Consider the following 11,567-nt stretch of genomic DNA (forward strand, 5'->3'; position numbering starts at 1 on the left):
CAAAACAAAAAAATACAGATAATGTAATGACCAAACACTGAAAATGTAGATAAACACTGGAAATATATATTCAGAAATAACAAGCCAGTAATAAATAATCAATAACATTAATAATCAAAAATCATGAATCTTCCCAGTCCGGAAAGGACTGACAGACTGTGCTAAGCTTGAGGAATGGGGTACCGGTACTAATGTTGATTAGGAGGCTGATGAAGCTTTGTGGGCGAAACGGCGCATATCCGGAAGAGCCGTTGCACATGCTTATATTTATGTATCCTGTATTGTGAGAAGGCATTTTGTGTATTATGTGTTACCAGTTGGTTTGAGTATTACTACATACATTATTATTTTTCTTGTAGAATTATTTAGTTTAGATTCATGATTTTTGATTATTAATGTTATTGATTATTTATTACTGGCTTGTTATTTCTGAATATATATTTCCAGTGTTTATCTATATTTTCAGTGTTTGGTCATTACATTATCTGTACTTTTTTGTTTTGTAGTCATGGTGGGATTCCCCTTTCCCCTCTTTATTGCCAAATACACACCCAGCTGCCTGATCCCGACATCTCAGATTAGGCTCTGCCCTTTGAATAAGATTTCAATATTATTCAGAAGCCTTCTTTAACATACACAAATTAAGAAAAGAATGGTCTGGTTCAGATGTGATGTGGATCTTCATGCAATGTCCCCAAGCCTTCCGTCTGTACACCTTTGCCAACAGAGTCGGAAAAATTCTACTTCCAATTCTGATTAAGAACAAGCCAGAGTCATTTGTTACATCTGAACCAAGCAATCTTGGCTTATTCTAACCAAAGTTACAAAAGAAGCCAAAATCTGATCCAGAGATTCCACCTGAGGTTTAGATCCTGGAACTCTGGTTAGACTAAGCGACGATTGTTCAGTTCAGACATAACAATCCTGGCTTACAACTTCTGTGCACACAAGGTAAGGGATTCACACTCTCAGGGCTTGGAGACATAATGTGAAGTCTGGATTTAATTCTGGTTCCACATGGCATCTGAATGAGCCTGATGTCATGGTTAGGGCAAAACAATGGTGGAAATGTGATGTGGACATAGTCTAAGATGACTATACTACAAGTCTGCTCTGGCTGACATCAAGAGCACACTCTGGTAGCACAAAAGGAAGATAACCAGTGCAAGGGAGAACTCCCCAGCAATCTTTCTAGCCACACAACCTCAGGGGCACATACGATGGAGCAAATTTTGACAATTTGTTCTGGCTCTGGGAGTGCCCTGTGTCACCTGAAAATGTGCCCTGAGTGCTATATAATCCAGAGCAACACATTTTGGAGTAACAGTTACTCCCAGAGTCAGAGTGGACAAAATTTATTCCCATCTCTTGCACAGCCCAAGCACAGCTAAGAAAGTTCTTCCTTTCGCGCCAGCAGAAGGCTGCTCTGGATATCAGCCACTGTGTTTATGTCACCTAGGTTTTGGAGATCAAAGGCCTATTTTGTGAAGCTTCTGAGTAAATCTTAATTATGGCAATCAAATTCCAAGCTTCACAAATCAAAATGCATACAAGAATTTATTTTTCCAGTTCACCATTTAATCTTTAATTCTTAAAAACCCCTCAAGTTTCATCATTATATCTAGTTCCAAATTAACAACCAGAGTTTATACTGTACTAATTCGGTGCGTGTAGATACAGGCATATGCAAATGTTTTTCAGAGCAACATAGACCAGGTTAGGTAACACTAGGCTAGTTACCTAAATAAAAGTTTATTACTATTTTCAGTTTGACAAACTACTAAGTATGCTATTAAAAGTCAGAAGAAGTTTGCACTAAAAACTGTGAGACTTTAAGACTTCAGAGGAAATACAAAGGTGCTGTGGACAAACAGAAGCAGATCATAATGCCCTACTCGTGAGCTTTTAGAGGTATCTGGCTGGCCACCACTGGGAGACAAAATGTTTGACCAGGTAAGACCTTTACCTGATTCAACAAGACAATTTCCCCCTTTTAAATCTTCACAGTATTAGGATTCACTCCTTACAGCCTCTTATCCATCACTGAGATTATGACACTCACACTTAAAAACAAAGAACAAAGAACCCCTACTTTCTAGTACATGATGGTCCAGACTGCCTTACTCACTTCTCTCTCCTTCTCTTTCAGTTCTGACTCTGTCTCCTTGACTTTGTTCACAAACATTTGCCTCATTTCTTCCTCTTTCCTCTGCAATTCACAAAGGAACTCTTTTCTTTTCGTCTCATATGTTTCTTGAAGGCTGGTTACACAAGACAAGACAACAAGCCCCACATCATTCAGACAGTAAAAGTAGTTTTAAAATTACAAAGTTATTTAGCAGCTGTAGAAAGACGTGTGTGTGTTTGTGTGTGTGTGTGTGTGTGTGTGTGTGTGTGTGTGTGAAATAAATTATTGCATTAGCAGTTAAAGTTCAGGAGGAGTTCAGCTTTAAACATGAGATATCATTGGCGACCCTGCTTGCAAAATTCCTGCAGATTTTAGTTGAACTTTCAGACTTCAAATATGCGAGTAGGCGCAGTAGTGGAAAGAAACAGAGAGAAAAGTCTCACCTGAATGGCTGGCTGTCAGGGTCTGTATCTTTGAACCCCATTTCTTCGAGCTTACACCGCCTGTAGAGCTCATAGTGGCGGGTATGAGTTTGTTCCCTAAGATCTTCCATGTTGACACGGATCAGCATTTCTCGCAGCTTCACAAAGTCACAGTGGCTTTCATTCTCAACTAATTAAACAAAAAGAAGAAATGTAACCAGTCTGTGGGGGAAATGGATGTCTTATGCACATTAACTGGACTTGAAACCCTGAGGTCTCTGCTGTTGTACTATACATGCTAGGTGACATTAAAGCTGTGTTTTCTTTGGCAACAGAATCCAAATTTCTTCATCCAATAGGGTTAGCAAGCATTTATATGATTCAATATTATATGGTGGGATCGCACCCTTGTCAAATAATCATGCACATATACGCATTGCCTTACATTTTATTTTTTTAAAAAATCTATCCCATCGTTCCACAGATAATGCCATAGGGCGGCTTATACCAGTAAACAATCCATAACAAACAGTGACACAATACAGTAACAATACGTACAGACAGACAGCAGTAAGCATCAATCAATCAATCTGAGGTTAAAACTCAGATGGCACCAAAAGCTTGGGTGAATTGGAAAGCTTTTGATTGGTGCCTAAATGTCAACAAGAGAGGTGCCAAACGAATGTGCTTTCATGCCAGATTCCTAGAGGGACATAAAATGATGAACTGAAATACAAGGCAAGTCAAACCTACCTGTAAGCATGTCATCTTTCAGACCTATTTGCCCCATAGTGCATCAACGCTTTGCTTTTAACGGCTCTATAAAGAGGAAATGTTCCACAACAGTCACTAGGGCAACTACACACGTCGTGCTTCTGGCTTACCTTGCACCACACCCCATGGATATTGCCGAGCTCTCACCATTTTGTTCCCAACCTTGACCTCTTCTATGCTTCCCACAACGGCAAACGGCAGATGAGCCTAAAATGAGATGCAACCATGGAGTTCAAGGAATATAGATTACTTGTTGGCCTCATAGAGCAAGCATTTGCGGTCTCAGTTTCATTCAGCATTTAAACGTCAAGTTTCTCAGAGCACAGACATTTTCCATGTCTGTGATCTTAGCAATTTATGAAGATAAAACTTCCAAAGAAGCATTTGTTGGTTTTGGCCATGATTTTGAAAAAAAGAAAGCCATTAAGCACTGTAAAAGCTGCAGGATTTAAAAACCTTTTTAAAAGAACCCACTCCATAATGTTATGAACAGCATTTTTAAATGCATAAATTTTGTCAAGAATGCTACTCTATGGAGCATGTTCACTCGTAATCTCATGTGGCCATTTTTCCTAACCTTGCTCAGAAGGGTACATATGTGATTGGTGGGGAAATTCACTTCCACACAAGCTGTACCAGAAACCTTAGTATTTGCATTCCCAAAGATGGTTGAAGTGTGTGAAGGGGGCAGAGTTGCACAACCTGACATTCTACCCAAAGAATAGCTTTGTTTACTGTCTCATCAAGTCTTCTTCGCTGCATGCTGCAAATTCCAAGGAGCTGCACATGATATACAGTCATCCCTCGCCAATCACAGTTTCCCCACTCGTGGTTTTGAGTATCCATGACTGGGAAATTGTGACCAGTCTCGCCAACCACGTCCCAAGTATCTGCGGTTGGCGAGATTTTTTGGGGGATGGGGTGTGTTTCATGATTTGGGGGAGTTCAGAGGTTTAATCCGCTCATCCCTCGAGCTGACCCTGCTGACTGCTCACAATTTAAAATGCTTTGAGAAATTTTGAGCGGTTCAAAAAAATTTCCAGTGGTTCAATCTGCTCACTCCTCTTGCTGACTCTTGGTGATTTTAAGGGATTTTCTTTTTTTGACATTTTGGGGGTTGTTTTCTAGTCTCTAGTAATGGTATTTTCTAGTGTTTATTTCTTTATTTTTAGGTATTTTCACAATCGTGATTCCCCCAATCCCATTTCCCATTAGTGTTAATGCCTTGCCAGCAGTGAATGTGCTAGTTGTGGGGTTTTCAAGGAACAGAACCCTTGTGGTTGGTGAGGGATGGCTGTACATCGTTTCCCTCCACCTACCCATTTGATCACCATTAAAACTCTGTACACTAGCTTTGGCTGAGAGCATGCAAAGTCACCAAATGAGCTTCATGACCTAGTAGGACTTTAACCTGGGTCTCTTCAGTTTTGAAGCCCGACACTGTAACTAACACTACATCACACTGGCTCTCATTTTTGAAACTGAAGCTTTGAAATGTCATGACAACAAATACAAGACTATTCAAATGAAGTAGTAAGCACATTACTCACATTCATCACAGAGTTAATCTCAGCTACAGCTTCATCATCTGTGGGAAACTGATAGATCTGGACTCCATTACTAACCAATTCACTCATTATTTTAATCTTAAACTTGTGCAACTCACTCTTAGAGATGGTATCGGCTTTGGCAATTATAGGGATAATGTTCACCTGCACGGAAAGGAAAACCAACAGAAATAATTAAAAACTTAATGTTGAGGGCCATCATTGGTTGAATAACAATTGATCAAATATTGGAAGTAGTTTGATTAAAACTAGTCCTGGGGTGTGACCAGAATTAAGTAAATTAGTAAATAGAAAGAAGTTGAAAGTCCTTATCTGGTAGTCAAGTTAAAGAGGATTTAGATTACCATGTATACATGTGACAAGGCTCTCTGAAGGAAAGGAAATGGAGAGTAAGTAATAATGATGAAAATTCAAACTAGTTTGTAAATTTGAAGCCCTCGTGAATATATTTCTGGCAGCAAAAAGTATATCTGCAGGAAGGGGGGAAATTGAGAATCACTTCCCAGTCTCCTTCCCCACAGGGCAACTACTCTGAAGGGTCCCTGCCTTGATGCAGCTCTTGACTGTGTCGACTGATCACTTTCTGCCTAGATGTCAGCCACTGAGACAAAAGCACAAGACTATATTTTATAATCAGTATAAAACTCAACCTAGTCATAAAAGCTCAATTTTTAAAAATGCAACTTGAATCTATCACTATTATGGTTTTGGGTGTGATATGTGCCCTTTTTAAAAAAACATTTCATTTGGGGGTTCTTCCTCAGAAAAACTAGTGTGTGCACAAATGTGATCTCATTCAGGAAACCAGAACTTAGGCATTTTTATCTCAAGAATCATTATCATGAGAATGAAGAAAAGCTGACACGACGTGCATGTCTCCTATACTCAGCCAGTAGATGGGAAATGGCACCCAACTGTGAAGAGACGGCAGGCAGGCAAATGATTTCTCTTGTACTTGTCAGCATTACACGAAAGAAGTGGCTCCGGTTTAAATCAAGTAGTGGGCAGCAAAAAGTAGGCTACAACTGTTTTTCTCCCTTCAGAAACATCCTTCTGTGCTAAGGTGCTATTCATTTTGCCCAGACTCTTCTACAGCTACAGCTTCAACATTGAAGGAGAAAGCCATTTGACTCTAGTAAGTGCGACACAGACTCCTGAAGGTGCTTTTGAGGAGTCTGGGAAAGGAGGCAGCACTGGAGCCACGACGATAGGCTGAGTTCTTCTAGACCAAAGCTCAGTGCACCAGAAAGATATGTGTGTACATGTACAATAGACAATAGGGAAATGTGCAACCTTTTTGTAGAGTTAATAAGTTAAATGGATTTCCACTTATGGGGATCATATAAAATACCCGAAAGAATGGTGTACAAATTACTGGGCATGGAGAGAGAATACTCCTCTAATAAATTTAAATCTACAGCAAACATTTGAAAATGGAGATAAAGTCATGGGCTCATGCCTAGTAGAATAGAACTATTTTCCTTCAGGAAACAATTCTCAGCGACAGGTGGCCCTCGTTACTTGCAGCCCCTTAACCTGTGGTTTTGGGTATCCGCAGTTGGGTCATAGGGACCCAGTTTCTTTATTTTGGGGGTGAAAGAGTTATTTTCACCTATCTGCAGTTCTTGAGTGGCCGTAAATGAATTCTGCTGTCATTTCCTACCACCATTTTGTAGTGCTGAGTCATTTTGTGGCTCTTTTCTATTTTTAAAAAAAATCCTAAAAAAGGAACAAAAATGGAAGGACTTAGAAGTTTGGGAGGCATTGCTGGAGAACAAGGTACTGTGCTTACTTCTGCTCCCAAGAGAAAACAAAACCCTGCTTGCTTTAAATATATATACAAGCATTAATAGAGAATCCAGGTATCATGATACATGATAGTTGTATTCTCTGTTAATGCTTGCTTATTTCTGCCCCCCCCCGCATTTTCTTGTGATTTTCAGCACGCTTCAGTGTGCTTAGGAACTTAACCGCCCCCCCCCAATCCCCATAGGGTTAAGGTTTCTTTACCTGCAGTTTCACTATCCGCAGAGGGCCACCTGTATTTAGAAATCATCTCATAACTTTAGAGGTTAAGTTATGAGAGCATTAAGGAAAAACAATGAATGTTTACCATTTTAATCTTAGAGCTCTAGTCCGGTCTACAGGTGAACTCTGTTCTCTATGTGAGTTCTGTTCTCTGCTACAACCACGGATAATGGAACAGCAGATAGCATAGTCACTGAGTCAAAGGGACTAAGGGGGCTAGGTTCCTAATGTCTCTCACAGTTTTCAGAAAAAACATCAAAAGGGCCCTAAAAACTGCAAAAAGTTGCCCTAGCATGCTCTGTGGGCTTCCAGGTGTTCAGCAATGCCCCCCCAAAGTCTAAAATCCAGAGTTTTTGTGTGGAGAAAATTGCAGTTTACAATTTTTTATTTTTAAACAAATGAGCCACAAAATGACTCCCCTCTTCAAAATGGTGGCCAGAAATGACTTCAGAGGTAATTTCCAGCCACCCCAAACCCATGGATATGTGAAGTCAACCCTTTGTTCCCCCCCAACACACACAAACACACACACACACACACACGCCAAGGTCAAGTGTCAGTTACCTGATCACGGATACACAGAACCACGGATGTCTGATCCACGAATGGCAGCAAACATAAACACACACTTTTGAAAATATCAAATGGTTTTCTCTTGGTGTGTGCTCCTCACTTCAAGGTTAGGCTCCTACATCCCATACAAGATTTCTATTTTAAGAATCTGACATTAAATTTTGAGTAGCCCAAGAAATTGTGACCTTGTGTGTCAAATGTGGTTGTTTAATAACTTTGAAAAAGAGAAGTGTGTCTTGGGAAGTTGCCAAGCAATTGGAAAGAACTTTCTTCCTCTCCTTGGAATTGGCACATAGCAACAAAACTAGGAGGCACTGCCTGTGATGATTCACCACGCGCTGAAAAGACAGAACAGTGGAATGGACTGACATGGCTGCATTCTGCAAGTGAGGGAGGAGGAAGTATGGAAGTAGGAAGAAGAGGTGGAGCACGACCACAACAACTGCCTAGTAGGGGCATCTGTCTGCTTGCCAACAAAGCAGCTGGTAACAGGCAGCTGGCAACGATGGCTGCCTCATTGCACCCGATGAGCCGCTTTTCTTAGGACCAATGTTCCCTCTAACAGGAATTCCCAGATCTTCTTCACTACAACTCCCAGCATCCCTAGCTGCAATGGCCTTTGGCTAGGGATTATAAGAGTTGTAGTCAACAACATCTGGGAATCCCAGTTAGAGGGAACACTGCTTAGGACCCCATTTGGATAGCCATCAGGCTCCTGATCTCTTGGATGTTCATTCCTTCACGTTTCTTATTTCAAAGACTTGTAATACAGGAAGATTCCTCAGACCAGCGCTTTGCATTAGGGCAGGCCTCTTCATCCTGGAATACTAAGAGAAAAGCCTGTATGATAGATTCAGACTGTGTGCCAAGGAGATGCTAGAAGCTCCAAAGAACCTATGCTGAAGATAGCATTAAAGAATCTGCTTCATAGAAATAGACCCAAAGGGCTTAAGTGAACAAATCAGCTATACTATATGTGAAAACGAATATTCTCAGTATATTATTGGTTTAGCCAGGAGGAAAGGTTTTGTTTGGTTTGATAATTTATAACCCAAGTATGAAAACAAAACCCTGCATCAAACTCCAGACCCAGGGATGAAATGTTCTTACTATTGAGACCACTAATCTGTGATACCCAACAGTTGTGTTAGGCAAGAATATGCAGATATTCAGGTTTTGAGCATTTAGCTAGCTATCTTTGGCTGTTGTGTATTTTTGGCTCTTCAGTATTCAGATAGCCAAAGAAATCACTTCTTATTCTTAATAATACAGCACCATCAGTATAAATCTAGAAAATATCAGAACTGTAAGGAACACAGTAAAATCAGTGTGTGTGTGCGCGCATGTGCGGGGGAGGATTTAAAGATCACCACACCATTCTTGAAAATCTAACTAGCCTCCAAAGATGGCTCTCCATAACAAATATCTATTTCCCCCAAGGAGATAAAGAAAAGTCAATGTCTACTAGATCTTTTGAAATCCCTCCCAACTACAGTATTTTGATTGAAGAGGAAAATAAGTTGAGGGGGGAAACATGAATGTGTTTCCTTCTTGGTGGCAGGCCCTTGGTATCCTCATGCGTGCAGCTCTGGAGGGTTACTTGACTTTGGGAGAAGTATCTAGGAGGGTGCAGAGGACATTGCTAGGAAGGGGGAGCTGAAAACCTTGTGTGCAGTAGCAGCACACCACACATGCTGCTTTGGATCCTAGCCTTTGTTGGGATTTAGCCATAGACATTAAGGCTCTACACATGATCCGTGTGTAGAGCCCAACCAGCCTCTGCGGGCTAAGCGGAGGGCTAAGCGGAGCCGTAAGAGCGGCAGGGATTGGGGGCCGCTTGGCCCCTGGAAGTCCCAGAACACCCTGCTGTGCGGCATTCTGGGGAGACCCCTGAGGCTGGGAGGCTTGTTGGAGCCTCCCGGCTGGGGGTCTCCTCAACACTGGGAGTCTCTTCAACACAGAGCTGTGCCGTAGCGGCTCATGGTCGCCAAAATGGGTTAGCAGAGCACTTGCTCTGCTAAGCTCGTTTAAGGTGAGAAATTAAGTGGGCTAATTGCTGGGAGCCACGGGGTTCTCAGTGGTTCTCACGACCGCTCAAAAGCGGGCTGGGCTCTCTTAGCCCACTTTTGATTGGCCGTGTGAATAGCCTCATTGTCTCAGTTCTTTGTATGGCCACGCTTCTCTATGTGAATGTCTCTATGTCTTGGCTTGGGGGTGGAGTCATGGTTTGTTTGTCTGTTCCTTGTTACCTTGAATTCAAACTGAGAGGTTCTCCCTCTCTCTGCATATGGGACTGTTAGTCTGTTTATTGTTTTCTTAGCCTTTGTTTAGCTAGTAATAAATATCAAACTCTTCTTTCTCACTTAAAGTTGGCTCCTTGTATAATTACTTATAGAGGATAAGTAATTACTCTGCAACAACACCCTTTACCTTCAATGCCTTGGGGAAGAAAGCAACACTGTAAGAACAGCCATGCAGCTTCAATGAAATTGAACCTGAAGTGCTGCTGAACAACTGACTGCCTACCAAAGCACAGAAAGGCCACTGAGAATGGCTATCACGTCTGCCTACAAATGCAAAAGGAGAAAAGCCCTTCACAGATTCTGTCTGCATTCAACTGGGTATGAAAGCCAACAGGAGTGCATCTATTTGCATGCCATATATGGTCATGGCCATCAGGGAGATCAAGTTGTCAGCACTGGCTAGGACTGAAGGAGTTGTGGACCTAGCTCTAGTGGGGCACAAAGACTTTAGCTTTGTTTTTCCACACAGCCACTTCCCTACTCCCCCATGCTGCATGGGAAACTGATTCCAAAACCAAGGGTAGTTTCTAAAGCAATTTGCCATATAGCACAAAGTTCAGCTGGTGAAAGAAAGAATACTGAGAACTTCACTTGGCTAATACAGTTTGTGTGAATCTAAGCAGCACCATGAACCTCAACTAGTGTCTTACAGGGCTGTTCTTTGGGGCAATGATCACACTGGACAACTTTGTGCTCTCTTCAGTTTCTTGAATTTGGCATGGTTTATTTCTAAGCACAAGACAGGTTGTCAGTCCTATGAAAACTGTGTCCACCTAAAGCTCCTTAACATCTGTTTTTTTTAAAAAAACACAACCCTATTCCCAGAGCTAGGAGTGAAGGTAGAATTGCCTAAATAAGAAGGTGAGATCAGCACAATACAAGAAAACAATGAATATGGAACTAGATTAAAGACACTCATCACCTGGATGGATAGATGGAAAGATCCAACATGTGCAGATCACAAGTGCCCTTTCAAACATAGGTGTTTTTCAAAAGCAGAACTATGCTTTATCTTAACTCAACATACATGCTGGCACAATAAAGAAGTGAATCATAGGGTTGGCTCCCTTCAACCCTTTTTTTGTGTCTGTGTGTTCTATATGAACATCTAGACGTGGTTCAGTTCCAGGCTGCCTCCCTTGTTTCAACGTGATACCAGCCATTTATTTAACTTAATTCAGCTTTGAAGATAATTCTGGGCTGTCTGGAAGCAATTAGATACAGTAGGCAACAGCTAGTTATGAGCTCAGCTGCAAACAAATGCATGATGGAAGAGCAAACCATGCAGAAACATCCTCCACCCTGGAAAAGGCTGGTGAAATCATTCTAATGAACAAGATACATTAATATCACCAGAAACCCAGACAGTCTACCCCATGCCTGACATCATCCTGCTGACATCGCAAAGCTGCTGAACAGCTGCCCCCCATCAATGCATTACTAATTCAGATGCCTACCAAAATACATCTTTGCTTAGCAGATGTTTGATCTCGAGCCAATGTAAAATCAAAACCACATTTGACCGAGAAGGAAGTTCTCAGAAAAAGACCCAAGAACTGGGAAATGAGTGCATTATCTCCTAGCTATTCTACAGACCATGAAAACAGCATCAGAAACTCCCTTCCAAAACTGCCCCTGCTACCATTAAGTCCTTGTATTGGGTGGCATTTAGACCTTTCACAAAGCAGTGCTCCATCAGCGGATGCTCCTTCCATTCACATATGGAGTCCTCCTGCTAGTGCAAGGACCACTTATGTGAGTGCAATGCTCC

At 41.5% G+C, this 11,567-nt stretch overlaps 1 protein-coding gene across 5 annotated transcripts in view; it reads right to left on the reverse strand.

Moving 5' to 3' along the window:
* The window catches only part of SEPTIN8 (septin 8), a 97,776-nt gene that overhangs the window by 27,612 nt on the left and 58,597 nt on the right, over positions 1-11,567 (reverse strand). For all 5 annotated transcript variants that reach the window (XM_053288092.1, XM_053288088.1, XM_053288089.1 and 2 more), the window contains exons 5-8: positions 4,875-5,036; positions 3,435-3,531; positions 2,572-2,740; positions 2,129-2,261 (exon numbers count right to left, since the gene is read on the reverse strand). In XM_053288092.1, the coding sequence (XP_053144067.1) occupies positions 2,129-2,261; positions 2,572-2,740; positions 3,435-3,531; positions 4,875-5,036 (561 nt within the window). The remainder of the gene's footprint in view (positions 1-2,128; positions 2,262-2,571; positions 2,741-3,434; positions 3,532-4,874; positions 5,037-11,567) is intronic.

Source organism: Hemicordylus capensis, chromosome 2 (assembly GCF_027244095.1).
Source record: "Hemicordylus capensis ecotype Gifberg chromosome 2, rHemCap1.1.pri, whole genome shotgun sequence".
In the NCBI taxonomy this organism is placed as follows: Eukaryota; Metazoa; Chordata; class Lepidosauria; order Squamata; family Cordylidae; genus Hemicordylus; species Hemicordylus capensis.